The sequence below is a fragment of the Chlamydotis macqueenii genome, chromosome 1 (assembly GCF_036417535.1).
Source record: "Chlamydotis macqueenii isolate bChlMac1 chromosome 1, bChlMac1.mat, whole genome shotgun sequence".
Lineage (NCBI taxonomy): Eukaryota > Metazoa > Chordata > Aves > Otidiformes > Otididae > Chlamydotis > Chlamydotis macqueenii.
This window is the reverse complement of record NC_141556.1, coordinates 1,862,740-1,883,714: the sequence shown is the minus strand read 5'-3', so window position 1 is coordinate 1,883,714 and position 20,975 is coordinate 1,862,740. Positions and strand designations below refer to the sequence as shown.

General features: G+C 50.8%; 3 protein-coding genes across 6 annotated transcripts in view; 2 read left to right on the top strand and 1 right to left on the bottom strand.

Moving 5' to 3' along the window:
* Positions 1-4,323, top strand: part of FBH1 (F-box DNA helicase 1) — a 33,780-nt gene extending 29,457 nt beyond the window's left edge. For both annotated transcript variants that reach the window (XM_086744244.1, XM_086744251.1), the window contains exons 21-22: positions 285-422; positions 1,475-4,323. In XM_086744244.1, the coding sequence (XP_086600370.1) occupies positions 285-422; positions 1,475-1,594 (258 nt within the window). In that variant the 3' untranslated portion in view covers positions 1,595-4,323. The remainder of the gene's footprint in view (positions 1-284; positions 423-1,474) is intronic.
* Positions 3,963-9,717, bottom strand: LOC104484390 (interleukin-15 receptor subunit alpha). Of its 2 annotated transcripts, XM_086744393.1 has the most exons (6): positions 9,507-9,715; positions 5,463-5,663; positions 4,748-4,969; positions 4,533-4,562; positions 4,190-4,247; positions 3,963-4,076 (listed from the first exon to the last, which is right to left on the bottom strand). In XM_086744393.1, exons 1-6 carry the CDS (start codon positions 9,577-9,579, stop codon positions 3,971-3,973), a joined length of 690 nt encoding a protein of 229 aa, XP_086600519.1. In that variant the 5' UTR covers positions 9,580-9,715; the 3' UTR covers positions 3,963-3,970. The 2 variants fall into 2 exon arrangements, with proteins under 2 accessions (XP_086600519.1, XP_086600510.1); XM_086744384.1 differs by lacking the exons at positions 3,963-4,076; positions 4,190-4,247 and having other exon boundaries at positions 4,345-4,562; positions 9,507-9,717.
* The window catches only part of COPG2 (coat protein complex I subunit gamma 2), a 29,530-nt gene continuing 14,978 nt past the window's right edge, over positions 6,424-20,975 (top strand). Inside the window, exons 1-8 of one of the 2 annotated variants that reach the window (XM_086744264.1) lie at positions 6,424-8,984; positions 11,100-12,687; positions 16,821-16,873; positions 17,587-17,667; positions 18,240-18,311; positions 19,504-19,583; positions 20,224-20,299; positions 20,731-20,823. In XM_086744264.1, the coding sequence (XP_086600390.1) occupies positions 12,498-12,687; positions 16,821-16,873; positions 17,587-17,667; positions 18,240-18,311; positions 19,504-19,583; positions 20,224-20,299; positions 20,731-20,823 (645 nt within the window). In that variant the 5' untranslated portion in view covers positions 6,424-8,984; positions 11,100-12,497. Of the gene's footprint in view, positions 8,985-11,099; positions 12,688-15,360; positions 15,450-16,820; positions 16,874-17,586; positions 17,668-18,239; positions 18,312-19,503; positions 19,584-20,223; positions 20,300-20,730; positions 20,824-20,975 lie in introns of those variants that run through there. The other variant, XM_086744271.1, reaches the window with a different exon arrangement.

The following is a 20,975-nucleotide window of genomic DNA, read 5'->3' as shown; positions in this document are numbered from 1 at the left end:
GACTTAACGCAGGGTGAGCATGTAGGTTCCCTTTTCTCTGGCTGCAGCGGTTGCCAGCTCTTACTTCACATCCTTCCTCATGAGCTGCCACTGGCTTCTACTTGATTTTTGCTGCCACTAGGGGTTTGGGTTTGTTGTTTTTTGTTTGTTTGTTTTATTTTTAAAAGAAACTCACTTTGCAAGTTACTACCCAGGGGGTTGAAAAAAAAAAAAAAAGAAACATCTTGTTCCAGTATCTCAGCTCCCTCTGAGTGGTGGTGTTGCCTTTTTTTCTTGTTTCTTAGGAACATTTCCTTCGGGTCAAGTTGATGAGCGAGGCTGTGAAAGATGGGGCCACCGCCGTCGTTTGTTCTGTGCCACAGTGTACGCAAACGCTGCAATCCACGCGCCGGCTCGTTGTGAAGAAGCTCCCTGTGACTCACGTACGTCCCCTCCATGGCCCTTTGAGATCACATTTCTGAACTGGGAGCTCACACAAGCTCACTCTGGTTGCTGGCAGGGCAGCTGTGCTTTGTGATTGTTCTGACCTGTTGCACTGGGGAGGGACAAGCACCTAAGCTTCAGTGGAAGTGAGCAGGGAGCATCCCATAGCTGGATCTCGTACCCACAGCTCCTTGGCCCTTTGCTTCTGCTCACAACCCCAGCTCATAATGGGGGGTGACTTCCCAACTGCATGATTCGGGGCAGTTCCTACAGATCCACTCAAGCCTTGCCCTCTCTTCTGAGACCAATTGTGGTCTCAGGTGGGGCTCGTTTCAGGGTTTTGTTGTGTCAGATCCCATTTCTGATTCTTAGAGCCTCAGCCGAGGCCATCGAACATCCGTCTGGGGTTAGCAGAGCACCCATCACGCCTGCCAGCCGGCTGGAAGTGACAACATGACTTTTGGGTTCAGTTTTGGCTTCGGTCCCACCTTCTGGCTCTGAGGTTCATCTTTGCCCAGAAGGTGCAGTGGAGGCAAAGCTCCCCTAGTAAGCATGCAGTAAATCTGGTGGAGCATCATGTCTGGGACAAGAGATGGCTCCAAGCCGTCAGGAGGGGACATGAACACTGAGATGGGCAAAGCCTCATTCTTTACAAGCAAAGACCTGCACAGGGACATTTTTTTTTTTTTACTATGAGGGCGGTGAGACACTGGAACAGGCTGCCCAGAGAAGCTGTGGATGTCCCATCCCTGGAAGTGTTCAAGGCAAGGCTGGACGGGGCTCTGAGCAACCTGGTCTGGTGGAAGGTGTCCCTGCCCATGGCAGTGGGGCTGGAACCAGGTGATCTTTAAGGTCCCTTCCAAACATTCTATGATTCTGCTATTTTTGGTTGGAGATATTAAACAAACCGTCACATAAAGGATTTCCTTGCAAGGGGGAGGTGGCAGGAGATGCTTTGGGCACATTGGGTTGTGTCTGAGGTTGGAAGCTGGAAGCAGAGGTTGTGTTCCACCAGCCTTCCTCTTGTCTGAAATCTCTCTTTCCCCCACAGAGCGATGGCAGCAAGGATGCAGGTGGCTACCTTTGCCATGCTTGCACACAGGAGCGCTTTGGCTCTCTGACACCGCTCACCTTTTTCCCAGTGCTTCAGGAACATCCCATCCAGCTCTAACGAAGCCCTCCAGCTCCCCAGAGCCCTCGCCGCACCCTGGAGCCATCCTGGGTGCAGGACAAGGCCTGTTGTCGCATCCCAGCTCCAAAACCAGGTGGATATTGGAGCAGGATTTCAGACCAGCTGCAAGAGGAACCCTCCAGGCTGTCTGCAAGGAGGTGTGAGACCTTTTCTCCAGCCTTGCCTTGCCCTCCAGGAGCTGGCTGGCACAGCTTGCATCGCTGCGCAGGACAATATGCACTTAACTGTACCAGACATGATGGCTATTTTTTTTTTTTTTTTTTTCTTTTGGAGCATTACTCCTCCATTACTTCTGTCACCAAGAAAACACCTCCAGTGACCAAACTGCCAGGATATCCCTGGCTATTTCATCACGTCATGCCTCAGTGAGCTTCCTCTGACCCACCAGAAGAAAAGGAAATGTGAAAAGTACCCAAAGAAACACTTTATTCCTAGACAATGGACTTTTTCCTGGAACCTGTTTTAATAGGGAAAATGTCACTCTTGGCTGTGGGAGGAAGTTGTTAATCTCTCCCAGCTGAAATAATTTTCATTACTTGCAGCAGAGGGGCTTCCCCAGACTGTGTTTCCCTTCTCCCTGCAGCAAAGCCTAAGGGAAGAAGAAGAGACAGCATCTGCAGAACTGCTTTCATTTGGTTTCCGTCTAATTCAGAGACAAACTGGAGAGTGTTTTTAATGCAGAAATTAAATTTGTAACAAAAAAAAAAAGCCTTAACGCTTTCTTTTTTTCTCTTCCCTTGTGTTAAGAAGCTGTCCTGAGTTACTTTTATTTACCAGCCATCACAGTAGCAATGGTGCAGGCAGCATGGTGGTCTTGTAAATCCGATGGTGTCTTCTCCATGGCTCATTGTACCAGAGCCCATGTCAGGCAGAGATCAAAACCGAAACTGATTTTGGAAGAGATCAGCCGTAAGCCATGCCTGCTGAAGGAAGCTGGTGCATCCTGTTGATTTCCATGACTATTCATTGAACAGTAGCTGCTTCGCCCACTCTGCTTTCACTTTCGAAGCACCGACTCCAGAAAGGCTTTCCCTCTTCCACTCAACTAAGCGCGAGAGGAAGTTCACCTAAGACGTGGATGTTGGATGCAACCACAAAGCTCAGTGTGGATGTTGGACCAGGTGCCTCCAGCCATTCCTTCCAGCCTCACCTGTTTTCCAACCATCCCACGGTACGCTGGGGAGAGGCAGCGCCGCTGCAGGAGGGTTTGGTCCGTCACGCGTCCGACGTGCTGCTTCGTCCAGCTCCGACAGTCCAGATCAGCGGCACAAACAGGAGGACGAGACACAGCAGTGAGGAACGGACGCAGAAGTTAAGCTGTTGGTTGTCTACTCCTTCCAGCTGACTGCTGAAAACCCTTTTGTTGTCCAGCTGTGAGATGGCAGCTGCCACGTTGCTGTCACCCTTTGCCTCGAGAGCACGGCACTGCTGATGACCAGCGAGCCTTTGCTGCTGCGGAGATGGATTTCAGTATGAAGCTGCCTGTTCTGTAGCAAGGGGGGAAGCAAGTAGATAACGCAGGGAAAATATGCAAAGGAAAATATTTCCTCGGTCGTGTTATTGCCTTCAGTCTTTGGGAACCTCTGTAGTGACATTGCTCCTGCTTGTGGTCGCCTGCGAGCAGCCGGAGCCGGCAGGCACGTGGGGTTGGAGCCGAAAGCGCCTCTGAAGAATCCGTGAGCTGCGTAGAGGGCCGACCCCTGCAACCACGGCGGGACGGCGCCGGCACCCTTCGCTGTGGTTGCGGGTTCGCTGGCGAGTGGCTGAAAGAGAGCAGGAAGGCAGTGAGGACACAGCGGAAGGATGCTCAGCCATGTCCCACACTCTATCTGCCGTGAGCAGCGCTGCTTTCTGGTTTGGGGGGCAATTTGGGGGTAAAGCAGCTCTACGGAAGGGCTGCTGTCCAGCTGACCCAACTCTAGCCCTGCTTCTGGCCAGGGAACGGGTGCTGTTTGGGGCAGGGCAGCCCAACTTCACCCCAGCACCCAAACCCCATCCCCTGCACCCCAAACACCCTCCACTGGGGCAGGCAGCCCCCAGCCCACTCCCTGCCACCCACCAGCACCCACAGGACCACCTCCTCTGAATTTTGGCTCCTGGCACAGGATGCCCACCACCTCCAATCTATCCTGGGGTGTTCGTAGGGCTCACCCACCCCCCATTCAGCCGCACGACGGGACACCCTTGCACCTTTGGGTGCTGGAGCGGTCTCATCCACGAGAGTCACTTGTTCAGGCTGGAAAGAGCGGCCTCATGTGATTGCGTCCCACCACTCAGGAACACGTCCGGCTTTCCATCCAAGCCCCGAGCATCCTCCGGGCTGGCGGGTGCACTGAATTGCCCAGCGGTGGGTGCTCAGCCCGTGGGGAAGATGCCAGGCAGTAAGATCTCCTCATTCTCAGCAGCAGGAGCCACCATGGGGATGGCCGTCACCGTCTGCACATAGTCCTGCCCTGTACGCCTGCGGAGAGGAGGGGAGCGTCACTGCCACCCAAAGGGCTTTCAGGAAAATGCAGAGACCAAGGACAACTCATCACAGGGGTGGAAGGACCTCATGAGGATTGTCACACGTACCTTTTCCTTCTCCAGCAGCAGCAGGCCACCACACCAGCAACCACCAGCACCGGAAGCCCTGTAGGGAGGACACGGCAGCCGATGAGCATCGTCCAACGCATGGCCTGGCTCGAGCAAAACGACTCCACAAAGAGCCGAAAACGTTTTGTGTGTGTTCACAAGGGTGCCCTCCCCTCCCCAGGAAGAAATTTGGGTGCTGTATCCTTCCTCGGAGGCGTTCCCCTCCGGTGCAGAATAAACTGACCATGGTATAAACCTCCCACAGCCCCGAAGAGGACTTTTAAGCTAAAAAATAAAGAAAATAAGCCCCTGCTTGCCAAAATAAGCTTTTTGCCCAGCTTACCAATGGAAGAGGCCAGGGTCTCGATGGAAACTGGAAAAGAAGAAAGAAATGGAGATTTTTTAGCTGCAAAGTCAGGAAAGGGGGAGATGCTGGGAAGATTCTCACTAAAAAGGGGGTTGGAAAGGAGGGAAAAATGCATTGAAAAAGTAAAAGAGCCTTTGCTGGTTGAAACCACCCCCCTTGGTGGGTTATCTCCCCTGGAGCGGCGGCCTGACCTGTGGCACGGTCTGCGGGAGCAGCGGGCACCATGGTTGTCCCCAGGGCCATCCCCTCTCCCGGCGTGGATGCGTCCAGCGGTGGGGACATCTCTGGCGGCATGGCTGTCTCCGGTGATGGCCCATCAGGTGCTGGTGGCACGGGTGACTGGCTGGCGGCATCCAGCGGCCCAGACGTTGCTGCTGGCAAGGGGCTGGAGTTTCGGCTGACATCGGTGGTTCCTGCTGGGGAAAATGGTATAAAACCTTTTAATTTAAAAAATTCAAGGGCATGCGCCAGGTAGAGCCGTTATTTCGGTGCTCAGCCTCATGCCTCACGGCGATGACCATACAGCCCATCCATCCAGCAGCTACAAAATGGCATCATTTCAGGCAAATTAATTAATTCAATCACACAACTGAACTATTTTGCTTCCCACATCACGGCGGTTGTGGTTTTGCCGTGACCACAGTCACAGCAGCCCCAAACCAACCCCCGTGGGCTGCATTTGCACCTCCCTCACCTCTGTGGGTCATCCTGTCGCACGGCGTTGTCGGGAGCTCGGGGCTGGGAGTTAGCGGAGGTAGAGCCGGATCCCCTTTGGGAAGACGCAGCGCGGAGACATCATCAACGGCGGCGCCCACGCTGCCCCACATCCTCCTCCACCATACTGGTGATGGAGGTGTCCCCCTCCCCCGGTCCCCATCGCGTCCCAGTTGCTAAATGAGGGCTTACGGATGCATTGCAGCGTGGTGTGGGTCCACTCGGGCTCAGCGGAGCCGTCGCGGAGGATGCACTGGATGAGGCTGGAGGTACCGGCTTTGCGCTTGTAGCCTGGGTTGCAGGTGTAGCGCAGGAGGGTGTGGAGCACCGCGTCGTTGCCCGCATCGATGTGCGCGTTGGCTACGTCCTTGGGGCGGCTGCATCGCGGTGGCACTGAGGAGTTGCAAAAAAAAAAAAAAAAAAATATGAAGATCACAACAGGGAGATTAGGCACCCTCTGGCCCCAGCTTGCTGCACTGAGTGGCACCCAAGGGGGACAAATCCTGCCAGGCGGTGGGAAGCGGATATCAGTGCTGCCCTGGGGCTGGGAGATCCTCATCCACCCTGCAGAAAGACAGCTGTGAGATGGCTGTGTCTGTACACGGGGGATGAAGAAGGAGAAAGCTCCATTTCCAGCACGTTTGCAGTTGCTTATAGCAGTTCCTCCGGTCACCAAAGACTTTTCACAGAATTTCATCCCCCGGCAGTGACCGTCCCGGGCCGACAGCTGCTGCATTTCGCCTGCGCTCACCGCCCCCTTTTTTCTCTGCTTATTTTGCAGCTGGACGTGAAAAATTCCAGATGCCGCGTGAGTTCATCCGGCCACTTCCCAGGGTTTTCTCCCAGCTGGAGGCTGCAGCCTGCGGTGCTGGAGGTGCCTGGAATCAGAGCATCACGTGGTCAGGCAATGGGGCAGTGATGGGCTCTGAGTTCTGACTTTCCTTATTCCCAGAAGGGCTCGTGCTTCCCCTTTGGACATAAATAGGCTGGTTTCACAAGAGGATGTTATGATTTCACTTCATTTTTTTGGTGAAATGGAGAAAGTTTCTTGGTTGCTCTGAGACCGTGCTCATGCCTGGACCCCTGCTACAGCAGAGGAATGGGTCACCCATGACCCCACTGCCAGCACATGTCCCCTGACGCGAGAGCACCGGGACGGAGGGATGCACAGCGAGGATAAAGCAATCTACAGCCAGGCTGGAGCGGCCCGCGGCTGGGATGGAGCGGTGCACGGCCGGAATGTGACGCACAGCTGGGATGGAGCGATGCACGGATGGAATGTGACGCACAGCTGGGATGGAGCGATGCACGGATGGAATGTGATGCGTGGCCGGGAAGTGACGCCCAGCGTGGATGGAGAAATACCCAGCTGGGATGGAGTGGTGCTCAACTGGGACGATGCACGTTTGTTATGGAGGGACGCAGGATCGGGAGCGGGATGATGATGGGAGCACAGCGGGGATGGGAGTGCAACGGCAGCGGGGACAGGAGCACAACAGGGATGGGAACGTGCTGGTGATGGGGACAGGAGCACGATGATGATGGGCACAGCAACATGACATGCTCCCCTAGGCACCCAAAACACCTGGAGAGAAAAATCTTAATCTTAAAAATCTCCTGCCCCCATTTGTTATCTATCCCCAGAACATCCCGGGGGGGTCTGCTCCATTTTGGTGCTTGGGTGGGTCCGTGCCGTGTCCCCCAGTGCTGGGACGCCCCAAAGAGCTGCACAAGCGATGCGACAGCCACACATGTGCCGAGCGCGTCGGTTGTCAGCCTCTGCTCAAGGTGGCACTGAAATTTCTGGGACTGTTTCGAAGAAATGCCACAGGGCGTTTTGCAACGCCCTCGCACGGTCGCCAGACCTGAAGCCGTGCCATGAAATGAATGAAAAGCTCTTCCAGTGCCAACACAGCCTGCAGCCACCTCTGCGCAGCGAGCGCAGTGGGAAATCCAGCTGAAAGCATCCAAAATGTCCAGGAAAAACAGGGACCTGCAAGTCCTGCTCATGTTTTTCCACTTTTAAACCTGATCTCATCATCCTAATCCCACAAGGCACTTTTTCTCCAGCTGATTTGACTGTAACATAAACGGTTCTTCCAAAAAAACCCCCAAGTTCTGTGATGGCAAGATCCTGGCATCTCCACGCTCCGGTATCACGACCCTGGCGTCTTGCGTCATCGCTACATAGATTTCAGTTCATTTGGTGAGACAAAATAAGAGCCGCAGCGGAAAAGGAGAGAAAATCTTTGAGGATTCAGGTTTCCAGCCCTGCTACGGCCCTGGAGATGCGTGGCCAAGTTTTAGGCTTTATTTTATTACTTGGCAGTGAATCGGAAATGGTGTAAAACGCGGATAGACGGGGAGAGCTGTGAGCATGGTAAAGCTCTTGCTCCCAACCAAGGGGATCTATGGAAACTACAAGCCTCTCCCTCTCTTATTTGCTTTTTTATTGAAACATTGATATCATTCCCTGGATCTGGGCACCTCCGGGGACTCACACACAGGAAAAGCCAACATCTGGCTTCTATTTTCTTGTTTAATTCAAGAAAAAGCTCCAAGGCTCTCTCAGGATGGCCAGAAGCATCCCTCCGTTTGTCTCCACTCCCTCTGAGCTTGGCCGGCTGAGTTTTCCCACTGATGTGTCAGCCCAAGCGCTGGAAGACTCGTTGGATCGTTAGCCGACCTCCCAAACAAGCCGCGGTGCCGGGTACCAGCCTTCCTGGGAAAAATACTTCCGGCTGCCTTATTTCCATCCCTGCATCCCGCTGATATTAAATTTCCAAGTTGAAATGCGTGCACAATATTGGGATTTTTTTTTGTACTCGCATGAGTTAAGCACGTGTTTTCGCTTTGCTATTTTTGCCTTTCTCCGCCAGCAATCCTAAATGATGCCGGTGAGAGTGAGCTTCTCCTGGCACATCGGGAAGCAAAACACAGGCACCGGGCACGTGGCCAGGATGAGTCCCGGGGCTCGGCAATGCTGCCGTGTGCTGTCATCCCACGTCGCGGAGGTGTCCCCCTCCAGCGTCACAGGACCGCAGGGGGACGCACAACCACAACTAGACACTAGAGAATCCACACTGGGAATACTTGATTATTTTTCTTAGAAAATTGTAGGCAAAAGGGCCAGAGTGGCACTAATGGAAAGCTATTTTTAGCCTGTTCCTGAGAGGCGCCTAGCAGCGCACGCAGCTCTTCTGCCTTATTTTTTGCCACTGGAGTAATATTACAGCCCTCGCCGCACCTCCCGGCTGTCTGAAAATGGGAATAAATTCATTTTTTAGGGCGTTGCAGCTTCATCAGCAGATGGGAGCCAGGAGAAGGGACAGAGCTAAAGCTGTCCTGAACCTTTGCAGTGCCTTCCAGCCTTGTTTCCTGCGCTTCCACGCAAATCTTCCACAATTCCCACATTTTCAGTTGATTATTTTCAGTCGCTGCCAGCAGCTCTGCCAGGGCTGTCAGCACTGCTGCCTCCTCTGCCATCAACGCTGAACTGCGACGACGATTTTTTCCCAAAGTTTGCTTTCGGAGAAGCGACACGCGATGCGACGTTCCCGATCCAGCAGCGATGCTCAGCCGTGGACAAGTGACAGTCCCGTGGAAAACCCACGGACTCCACCCGGGGTGAAACCCAGCGGTGATGCAGCTCCCGTGGATCCGTCTCGCAGACTCCAAAAATCACCCCCGGCCTCCCTGGACGCTGGTGGGGAGGTGATGTGGGCACCCGGGGGTGGGGGGCAAGGGGAAGGTGAGGGTGCCTGGGCACCCCCGGGGAGCAGCGTGGGTACCCTGGAGGCGGAGGGGGGGGGCGTGCGTGGGGCGGCTAGAGAGGGGTGTGGGCACGCAGGGAGCAGCCTGGGCATCCCGGGGAGCAGCGTGGGTACCCCGGGGCGGGGGGGTGAATGGGGGGCTTAGAGAGGGGTGTGGGCACGCAGGGAGCAGCGTGGGCATCCCGGGGAGCAGCGTGGGTACCCCGGGGGGGGGTGTGAATGGGGGGCTTAGAGAGGGGTGTGGGCACGCAGGGAGCAGCGTGGGCATCCCGGGGAGCAGCGTGGGTGCCCCGGGAGAGGCGTGGGGACCCCAGGGTGCGGCGTGGGCACCCCAGGGAGCACCCCAGGGGCGGCGTGGGCACCCCGAGGAGTAGCGTGGGTATCCCGGGGATGGCGTGGGTAGCCCGGGGATGGCATAGGCACGCCGGCGGCGAGCCGGGGAACCCGGGGGAGCCCCGCTTACCGGTATCGGCGACGGCCCAGGGCAGCAGGAAGGCGACGATACCGGAGAGCAGCGGCAGCACCGGCCGCGCCATGGGACGGCGGCACCGGTAGCGGGGCCGGGGGCCGGGCCGGGGGGCTCAGGGCTCCCGCGGGGGCTTCGCGGTTCTGCCCCGCCGCTCGCCGTCGCCTCCGGACATATCCAGCGTGATCCGAGCCGGTTTCCCCTTTCGCTTTCGCTTTCGAATTTCGAGGCCACCGGGAAGAACGCACCGCCCCGCAGGGATGGGGAACATGGCCGGGAGGGAGGGCGTGCGGTGCCCGGGGAGAGGGCATGCGGTACCCAGGGGGGATGCGGTACCTGGGGGGGGATGCGGTACCCGGGGAGGGATGCGGTACCCGGGGAGGGATGCGGTACCCGGGGAGGGGTTACCCCTGGAGAAGGCAGTAGTTGGGGTGATGCAGCACTCAGTGTGGGGCGGGGGGACAGTGCCCAGGAGGATGCGGTACCCAGGGGGATGTAGCGTAGAATCACAGAAGGCTTTGGGTGGGAAGGGACCGTTAAAGCCCACCCAGCCCAACCCCCCTGCCAGGAGCAGGGCCATCTCCAACCGGATCAGGTTGCTCAGAGCCCTGTCCAGCCTGGCCAGGGGCTCGGAGGGGATCTCCGCTGGGATTTTTGGGGAAATTTAGCTCCTTTTCCATTTGGAATGATGGGGGTGGATGGGGAAGCACTGATGAAACCACAAAAGGGGTTTTCTGGCTCGGGGTTGCTTTGAGTTTTAACTTCTGGGTTTCCTGACTTTTGGGAATTTCAGTTCTTGGTTTGTAAGGTCACTGAAGGGAAGCATTGCAGCTTCTTCTCAAGGAGAAGGAGTAGATTTTAGTCACAATCTTTTATTTTATGCTATGAAATCAGATCCTAGGAGGCAAGAGTTACTTATACTGGAACAAATAACCACAGTTGCAGCCGCTGATGAAACACGAGGCTGTAAAATTTCCAGCTGGAAGCCTGGACACATCCCCTTTAGCCTGCAAGTAGCATCCCCAGAGAATTTCAGTTAAAGCAAAATTAATTCTGCTCACATTTTTTATTTTCTGATAATGAAAAGCAGGATGGAAGATTTGTACATCTCTTTCACCATCACTTTCTATGAGCACATAAATGTCCATCACATGGGGCTTGTTTCCTTTTTCCTCTCTTTTTCTTTTTTTTACCAAAGCAAAAAAAAAAAATGGTGCATAATGTCATTTGTCTGCTGCTAGACAGCGTAACACATTATAGGCAGGTTGTGTCACGTTGTGGGGAAAATCCTTTCTGTGCATTCAGGTTTAAAATTGATGTTTGTGAAATTAAGCTTGCCTCCGTTGGCTGCCGAAAGCCGTGAATTACAGTAAGCTGGAAACCTTGAGTTTAAAAGCCTTGTGCAGAGCATCACTGGAAAGGCTTGCAAGAAACCAGATTTGCTCGCTTGTAATTGATGTAGGAAGATTCTTGTAGACCTCTACAAGTAGTTGAAGGAAATAGCTTGTTATAGCAGACTCAAAGCTGCAGGAAAAAAAGCGTTTGTGAGTGGGCTGGGCTTTATTTTGCAGATCTTCTCCTGTCTTGCAGGTGGCCAAGACTGTGAAAGCTTTGGCTTGGCTTTACGTCAAGTTTCGGGGAAAAGCCCGGTGTGGGGATCACGGCAGCAACACCCCGTTGCCACTGGGGACTGGAGGAAGGCAGCCGCCGCTCCCAGAGAAGCACCCACAGCTTGTCCTTGCTGGGAGGATGGCTGCTTTCCTTTCTTCGTTGTGAGAAAATCAACGCCTCCTGACTGAGCACGTTGCCTACCTGCAGCAGTGCCTTTCCCAACGGCCTCCTGGGGATTGCAGAGGTGCTGAGAAAAACCAGATAAGGGCTCCAAGCTTGGAATTTATAGGTGGTTCTCTCTAAACCAAGTTTAGAGAATCATCCCGGGAAACATTCCAGGCCAGGTTGGCCGGGGCTCTGAGCAACCTGATGTGGTTGGAGATGTCCCTGCTCCTGGCAGGGGGTTGGACTGGATGGCCTTTGAAGGTCCCTTCCAACCCAAACCATTCTGTGATTCTATGATTCTGTGTTTTTTGGAGTCAGAACTATTCAGTAGAATCCCTCTGCGTTAATTACGCAATTGAAAAACGCCGAGTTCCCATGAACGAACAGACAGTACCGGTCATCCCATTTTGCAGATGACGTGAACGCAAGGAAATGTAGAGAACAGCAGTTCTGAATGCTCAGAGATATGGAAAAACTCTCTGAAGACACCGAGGGACACTTTGAGGCTGATCCATCTGACAATCCCTGGGATACCCGCCCAGATAAATCGATACCTGCCACCACAATCCAGCTCTGACACTCCTAGTTGCCCGGCTGATGACAAACCAGCTGCCACCAAGGCTTTCAAAGATTCATGGTTGTTCTTCCTCCACTCCAATAATTTGTTTCTTGGATTATGAAATTAAGCTTTTCTGTTCTGCTGTGCTAGTGAAGCCAGGGCAGCTGTAGCGCATTACGATCAGCTCCTTTGGCTGCCTCCCAGCTGGCTCCTCTTGCCATGACACCATCATACTGCTTTCCTGGAAAGGACACTTTCTGCCGCTCTCCTGAAAAGGACCCAAGAAGAATGCGTCTTGGCCTTCCATCTGAAACCTCCTGGAGAGTTCCAGAAACTCTCATTTTTATTCTGTACCAAGGAGCAGCACTCTGGAAAGCAGGAAGCCACAAGCAAGAAGCCGACTACAACTTAAGTTGCGGTTTTTAATTCAGTATTTGAGGGGAAATGATGTGTTTTATTATTTAAATGGAGCTCATCAGGAGGGTTTTGCTGTGCTGGAAGGGTTGGATCGCAAACTTAGCTTTACTGGTAATGGAACTCTTGCCTGCTAGATGTTTTCTAGATAGCCAGGTGGCACACAGAGACCACATGAAGAAGGCATCAGAGCGATTGATGAGACACTTATAAATGGGAAAATAAAGCTGAGAGGATTGATGGATTTCAAAAAAAAATGCACTGGGAGTGAGAAATGTATTTTTGATGGAAGAGCATGTAGGAAAACAGTGAAGGTGGTGGAAAGGGACCTTGAGTGCACTGGAGGACAAGGGAGATGGCTTTTCTGGTGGTATTTTCAAGGAGTACTCCTGGAAGGCTGTGGTGGTACAGCAGTCCAAGCACAGGAGGGTAAGGGACTAAAAGAGAATTTAGCTGTGGAGCTGGAAAGAAAAAGAGGGATGCTGGCTATGGAGAGAGGTCAGAAGCAGCAAAATCTGGAGGCAGGATGTGGGGTGAGGTTGGGTGGAGACTGGCGTCTTCTCATGACAGATACAATACTGTTTGGTGGTGGTGAGGGCGAAGGGAAAGGGAGAAGGTTTGGGAACCAGGATGGGGGAAAGCAAGATGCTGGACAGCATATTTTTGTGTGAAACAATCAGAATATGAGCTTCAAGGAGTAGTAAGTGATCATATTAACAATGAATGTTAGATTTCCAGGATATAAGATCTCTAGGGATAGAGTTTTTGATTTAATGGAAATCAAATTGTATAAACTTGGTCTGCTTCCCACGATCAACAAGCCAATCCCTTAGCTTGCAGCCCAGGATGAGCTTGGCTTTCTGGGCTGCAAGTGCTCTTTGCTGGCTCATGTTGAGCTTCTCATCCGTCCGTACCCTCAAGTCTTTCTCCTCAGGGCTGCTCACGATTTCCGCCCCTGCCCAACCTGTATTTGTGCTTGCGATTGCCCTGACCCACGTGCAGGACCTTGCACTTGGCCTGGTTGAACTTCATGAGGTTGGCATGGGCCCACCTCTCCAGCCTGTCAAGGTCCCTCTGGATGGCATCCCTTCCCCTTCAGCCTGTCGACCACACCACACAGCTTGGTGTCGTTCATGAACTTGCTGAGGGTGCACTCCATCCACTGTCCATGTCGCCAACAAAGATGTTAAACAGAACCAATCCCAATATCAACTTCTGAGGAATGCTACTTGTCACCGGTCTCCACTTGGATGTGGAGCCATTGACTGCAACTTTCTGAGTGCGGCCATCCAGCCAATTCCTTATCCACCGAGTGGTCCATCCATCAAATGCATGCCTCTCCCATTTAAAGACAGGGATGTTGTGCACGACAGTGTAAAATGCTTTGACCAGTCCGGGTAGATGACATCAGTTGCCCATCTCTTGCCCACCAAGACGTTGTTGTAGAAGGCCACCAGATTGGTCAGGCACAACTCACCCTCAGTGAAGCCCTTTTGGCTGTCACCAGTCACCTCCTTATTTCCCATGTGCCTTACCATGGTTTCCAGGAGGATCTGCTCCATGATCTTGCAAGGCACAGAGGGGAGACTGACTGATGAAAGATTCTCCCTGTCCAGCCTACTACTAGCCACCATCTTTACAAGGTCTGTAAAAGTCCACCAGTCATTCTCCATCCCTCTGGGGAAAATCTGGAATCACAGAATCACAGAATGGTTTGGGTTGGAAAGGACTGTTAAAGGCCATCCAGTCCAACCCCCCTGCAAGGAGCAGGGACATCTCCAACCACATCAGGTTGCTCAGAGCCCCGTCCAGCCTGGCCTGGAATGTTCCCAGGGGTAGGGCAATCACTGAAGATTTAATTGTGGTGAGTGAAGACACTTCTCAGCCCCCTGAATAAAAGCTGCTCTGGCAGCTGTAGTCATCCTAAGTCCATACAGCAATTCTCCCTGCACACACCCAGCAGCAGGGACCCGTCAGTATCATCCCTAACGTCACTGGTCGCCTTTCAAGACCTCCGCGCAATAGCTAAAGCTTTTTACATATGAAGAAGCCACGTTAGATTGACAAATCTCTTTTTAAGTTGATTAAGCTACACTTTATTGGACACGTGGGCCAGCGCTTGCTAGATGATGACACGAGCACATCACAGGCAGGGTAAAGCATGACACGCCATCTTGAATGCTTTACCAGGACAACCAATTCTACACTCGATGCCTTTTCATTCTCCTTTTCTTCCATCCTCTTTGCTTCAGTGTTGCTGCCCCTAACTTATATCAAACTAATTCAGCGTCCAGATCTTGGTTTTGCAATTATCAGAGCCCCTCTATCCCACCTGCTCTTCAGTACAGCTCTTTGTAAATGCCAAGCTCCGTGCTCAGTACCGCTTCATCTTCAGTCCCAAGACCGGATCCATTCCCTCAGTATTTCTGACAAGAGGTGGGCTTCTCATTTTTTATTCAGAGGAGCAGGTGGACCCCTAGCCAAAGAACTAACCTCTGGAAGCAACTGAAAGCAGAACACACTGAGCGTGAGAAGGGGCAGACGAAAGCCACGGGAGCCCTCAGCCGCTTTGTGCGGCGGGCGTTTGAGGGAAGCAGGCGCCATGTCTGCAGCTGGCCCTGAAACGCGCCCCATCTCTCAGAAAGACCTTGTTGAGGTGTTAATAACTTACGCCACCTCCTTTTTAGCTTTATTATTTTTAGAAGGGGCAGGGAGGAGGGAAGTAATGGCCTCCTCAGGGCGCAGCCAAAATACCCCAGCGTTTGGGCGAAGGCGCCTCACCTCCCCTTTCTGAGGGGAGCTGGAGGCTGAAGCGTGTGTTTATTTTTTTGCCAAGGGGCTCAGATTGTTTGTTTGTCTGTCTGTCTGTCAGTCAATGAGACAGTGGAGGTTAACCACTCCCTGACAAAATGGCTGCGCGGCTCCTTTAAGACACGCCCTCACCCCAGCGAGGCGTGGCCCCGCCCCTTCAGCAGCGGGGGGAGGAGGCGTGGCTTAGAGAGACAGAAGGCGCCCAGTGGCCCTAAGCGCTTAGGAAGTTGAGTGACAGCGCCGCGACCCAATGACAGGGCAGAGCGTGAGCGGCGAGGCGGGCCTTCCGGCGGGAGCTGCCGGGGCGCTGCGGCTCGACGGGAGGGGGAGGACCGGCGGCGACATGATTAAGAAGTTTGACAAGAAAGACGAAGAGTCCGGTACGGGGCTGGCAGGGGGCGGGGAGGGAGCCGGGAGTGGGCTCAAGGGCGAAGATGGCGGCGGGGGCCTGAGAGGAGCGATCGTTAGGCGCCCGGCGCGCGCCACGGCCCGTAACGGCCGCTGAGGTGAGGGGGGGCGTAATGGCCGCTGAGGGAGGGGGGTCCTCGTCCGCCTCCCTCGGAGCCTTCCCCCGGCCCTTCGGGGCGGTCCGCGGGGTGCAGGGCCCGCCCCAGGCCGCTGAGGCCGCGCTCAGAGGGAACCGGTTGCCCGCGACCCCGCGGGCTGCAGCCGGCGGCCTCTTCCCGCCGTCGCCGTGAGGAGGAGGAGGAGCGGTGCTTGCAGGGCTTCATCGGGGCCCGCACCTCAGCCCGGTAGCGGTGCAGCAGCCGTCCCCGCACTTGCGATTCGGGCTTTCGGGAGAGGCTGTGTTCAGGTAGGGCGGGGAAAAAGCCATCCCATTAAGCAGAGCTGTGGTGGATGAAGCCATCACCTGCACGTTTTCCCTCCGCAAAATCGTCTGGAAGTTAAGTTCAGGTCGCCTGGAGTAACTGATGCTGGCTTGAATTTCTGCTGCTGCTGCTCCAGGGTCTTCTGAGTTTCATTTCTTTCTCAGTTTCCTTCTGCTTGGGATGGGAGAACAGAAGAATGAAGGAACCGAAAATGAAAAATTACTGCTGGAGGAAAAGGGTCAGACGCAGTAGCGAGGGTTTGGAGGGATTTACACATCTGTAATGGTGGCTCAGAGAGGTGGCTTCACTGTGAATGTGGCTTAGAGGGCTGGTCTCCCCTGTATGCTGCTGCCAAGTGCCATCTCCAATAAATTAATTATTCTCAGCGGTTGGATCTGGGCTGTTAAAAGGCTGAGAAGTAAGGAGATAGTCTAGTGTTAATGATTTTGTGATGTGCAGCAGCCAGACTGTTTATGGACTTTGCTGAGTAGCCCGTTTTAGTGGTGCATTGATCGATAGTTCTCTTTCAGATCCCAATCAGCAGCTCTGTCCTGATGCCTTCAGTGCTTCCTGTGCCTGAAGGAATAAAAATAGAGGGACTAGGGGGAAAAAAAGAGTGAATAGTGTTATAAAAAGGGAGTATTAAGGCAAATTTACTAGCAAACACTTTTCTTCTTCCTCACCCTGCAGCTATGTTGAAAGTGCTTCTCCCTTTTTTTTTTTTTCCCTGAAACTCTGAATATACAATTTGAGAAAATGGATTCAAAGCTGTTAATGGAGAATATCTGTTATTCCAAGAGGAACGCCACTGTAGCATTGAGGTGTTTTTGTAAAGTTTAGGGGCTGTTCCTGCACGTTCCATTGTGTTGGTTTTTGTGAAGAACACATTTCCTTAACTGAGATGTCTCTTTTGTTCTTCAGGTAGTGGCTCTAATCCTTTCCAGCATTTGGAGAAGAGTGCTGTGCTTCAAGAGGTACGAATAATCATAGCATAATACCGTTTAACAACTCAGTCAGTAAGTGTTAGCAGCTTAAGGAAGTTTTACAGTGCAGCTCCTGGAAATGTGTGCTTAATTTACGTGCCCTGTGATGATAAATTAACTATATGCATGTGAAGTTACTCTGTGAGGGTTTTATGTATGGTAATCACATTAGATGTGGCTTCTGCCTTCCACGTGGACATGCAGGATCCAAGGGTGCTCTTTCTGAAGAGCTGAGCTGCATGTTTTCCTACGCTTGTGCACTATTTAACAGATCTTCCTGCTTCTCTTTGTGCACCCCAAGTGACGGGGTGAACATGTGGTAAAATAATGAGGAGTTTTTTGTGGGTGCAAAGAGATATAAGAAGGAACTCAGTTTCAATTTTGTGTTCCTACGGACTAGTTTAAGTAGTGTTTGGGCTACGGATGTTATGGAACAAATTGAGTTGTTATACTTTTATTTTAAAGTAGTTTTACTAGTTCCAGGGGGTAAAACAAGTCATTGTGCTTTGTTCAGGTTGCTGCCCATCCAGCGAACTAAACATGCAGGAGCTGAATGATGAGAATATGTTCTCTGGGACGCATTTTTAGAATGAAAAAAATTATAAGCTACTTGATTGAAAACAAATTACTGTACTTTTTATGGTGAAAGAGAAATTATTATTGTGGAGTTAGAGTGTAATGCGGTATTTGTGCTATGTTTGTAGGCACGTATCTTTAATGAGACTCCTATAAATCCACGACGATGCCTGCACATCCTTACCAAGATCCTTTACTTGCTGAACCAGGTAACTGTTCTAATTTCTTCCTAGCCAGAACAAATATTCCTGAAGCTAGTTTCTGGGAACTTTCAGTGTGAAAGTTTTATGCCTCTTCCTGTCAGACTTGGGAGGTAGCTTTTAAGCATATTAAAAATTTAGTGTTTATCCTTCCAGTTTTGCCACTGAGGTGAGTGAGATATGTGTCACTGAAGCTTGTAAGACTTTTTTTTTTTTTCTGAGTGCCAAGTGAGAGCAATCCCATTTAAACAAGGGGTTCCTTCTGACTGGGAAGCGTGGCACAAAACCAGCTGCTGACACGCTGATGTCGAAAGAGAGAACCCAGGCTGCTTGACAAACTGCTCTGTCACTGCGCCGCTGTGGATGGCATTTATATGGAAACCAAGTAGATAACAGTGGTAAACTTGGTCTGTACTCCCCAGGAAACACCAGGTGAGGTAGGGACTGTTTCTCACACGAGAAAAAGTCTGCAAAGAAAAGATTCTTCGTGTATGAGTAGGAATTACAAGTGGGAGCTGAAAGGTGGAGGTGACTGGATAATAATGGTATTTTTTCTCTTGCTTCTTTTCTGCTGGTTTCAGGGTGAACACTTTGGAACCACTGAAGCCACAGAAGCTTTTTTTGCAATGACCAGGTTATTTCAATCTAATGATGTAAGTACCTAGTGTTTACCACTTGCTGCTCCCTGGTTTTGCCTGGATTTGCAGCGATTACAAAACCGTTGGATATTGGGATGTGGGAGGAGGGTGAGGCAAGTACTTCAGAGAACAAGCTCTGCACAGGAGGTGCTCGCTCAAGGCAATTCATGGTTTGGAAACAAATGACTGAATAATAACGTACGGTTACTTTTGCAGGTTGTTTTTGGTGGTGGGTTTTTTCGGAGTTGAATTACTGTTGTAAAGAATGCAAATAGTGACGGGAACCCTAACGTACAAATCGGTATAATTTTATGGCTGTTTCTTACACTTGCAGATAATCCCCATCTGCTTAACTCAAAATAGAATTTAAAAGTTGCCTTTAGATCAAATACTGTAGTTCCCTGGAACAGCTTGCTCTATTCGTGAGTCAGCATGGAGGCAAGGGGTGAGGACATCCTGAAAATGTTGGATTAAACTTTGGACTCAGCCCGATGAAAAGTCCTTCTCTGATCTCTTTTGCAGAGAGTGTAAGAACTCGGAGGAGTATACTTCATGTGATAGGGCTCATTAATTTTTGTTAAAAATGAACTGGCACCTCAGATTTTGAGAGATTTGTCTGAGGAAGGTTGTGTGTGTAACTGTTTAATGATAGAATGAAAATTTTGGAAGTACAGAGTGTTTGAGACCTTTCTCATATCCACATTTTTTAAAGTAGAAGATTTTTAAAAAATGTAAATACATAACTTGCTTTCAGAGAATTAAAGTGCTGTGCTCTCTGCATATTTCCATTTTTATTTACAGTAACAAATAGATCAGATGAATTTGTTTTTAAAGCTTTTAACTGCTGATTGTGAGGCTTCTGGATACAGACACGATGTGTCACTTCTTTCATCATTAATGCGTAGATTTTTTTAATGTATTTTTTTAGTCCTATCATTTTATAAGATATCTATTTCTTACTCTTCTCGTGGTTTGTTTGGTGATAGGGAGTAACGCTGTTATCCAGTTACCCAGCATGGTTTTACTTGTATGCTTGTGACTTCGTATAGTCGTGGGGAAGAGAGCGTTCTGTTTAAAAGTTTATTTTACTTTTAAAGTTAAATAAAATATTTATCTTTTTGAGTTTATTCAACTTTTAAAACTTCTAGGAGGTTTTTATTTGGAGTTGTCATTGTGTTTAATGGTTTTCTGCAATACACTTTCCCAGCAAACCCTTAGAAGAATGTGTTACCTTACTATCAAAGAGATGGCCAATATTTCTGAGGACGTCATCATCGTCACAAGCAGGTAGTAGAACCTACAGAAAACACAGTGTCAGAGCTCTGAAACAAGTAACTGCATCTTAATGTGTTTGTTTTACCTGTTTTAGCATAATTTTCTGTAATTCTGTTTTATAAAAGATACAGCAAGGGAAAATAAATTGTTCCATGATACAGAGTATGTGTCACTGTATGAAATGTTAATTTCTTCCTGCTGTGTTGTTATGCTTTTCTAAAAATGCAACAGGCTTGCATTTATCAATCGATTGGTGCTTTGTATCTGTGGCATGTGCTAAGCAGCTGTTTTATTTAATATATTTTTTTAAAACTATTCAGCAAATTAAACTTCTCTATTATTTAAACCAAAATCTCATGTGGCAGAAAGCAGAACAGTAAGGAGGAGAATGACTGAGCTAAATAAACCAGGCCTATGGCAAAGCAGTATTATGAACTGTGCATTTTGTAGTGTTCTATGTTTCCACAGTATCTGACACTACTAATTTTCAGCTAGCTAATTACTAAGAAGTTGTTTCTAGCCAATACTAGAGCTTAGCAGTTACATGGTAACAGCTTGAAAAACAACTAAATGAGCTGAGGTGAATGTCACAAAAGGACCAAGACATTGAGATACTAAAGCAGTGTTAACAGGGTGTCTTTGATTATTTTAGTTTGACCAAAGACATGACGGGGAAGGAAGATGTGTACCGGGGCCCAGCCATCCGAGCGCTCTGCAGGATCACTGATGTGAGTACAAATCACACCGCGGTGGTGGGAGAAATCATGAGCGTATTTAAAATAAAAAACCTGCTCCCTCGCAGGGTGTATCCTTGTAGTAGTACTGGAACTGCTGCTTTAGGGAGAGCTGCTCTGAAGCCCTCTGCAGGTGTGAGGAACTCTGTGGAGCTGTGGCGCTGCAAACATGAAGTTAGAAGGCAGGAGCTTTGGAGCTCTGATTTCTGATCTGAGATCGCTTTGCTGTAGTCTTCGATGGTGTTACTGAACCTTCAGGACTGGGCAGCTGATATTCATGTCTCCCTTGCAGAACTATGTGCTTTCAGAATTACTTCAAGTTTTTTTTCTGAGAACCTTTTGAATGTGCTGTGCATATATTTTTACGTTATACTGCTTTTATGCTCTGCCTCCCAAGTATCAACACTCCTCTTTCCCTTTCGTAGGGCACGATGTTACAAGCCATTGAGAGATACATGAAGCAAGCCATTGTGGACAAAGTCCCCAGTGTGTCTAGTTCTGCACTGGTGTCTTCCTTAGTAAGTAAAGCAGTAGATTATTGTAAATCTGTGCATTGTGTTGTGGCTGGGAAGGCTGGTCTGCTGCACATGTACTTCTGCCTGGCCTTTTTGTTCTTTCTTCATCTCCTTTTCTTTTGATACAACTCTTCTTCATCTCCTCACTGGAATTT

Coding starts and splice junctions, on each gene's coding strand:
- LOC104484390 (XM_086744384.1), bottom strand. CDS start 9,579: ATGGCGCGGCCGGTGCTGCCGCTGCTCTCCGGTATCGTCGCCTTCCTG. Junction 4,970..5,462: donor CACCACGCTGCAATGCATCC/GTAAGCCCTCAT, acceptor TTTCCCCAGCAG/GAACCACCGATGTCAGCCGA. Junction 4,563..4,747: donor TCCCGCAGACCGTGCCACAG/GTCAGGCCGCCG, acceptor CTTCTTTTCCAG/TTTCCATCGAGACCCTGGCC.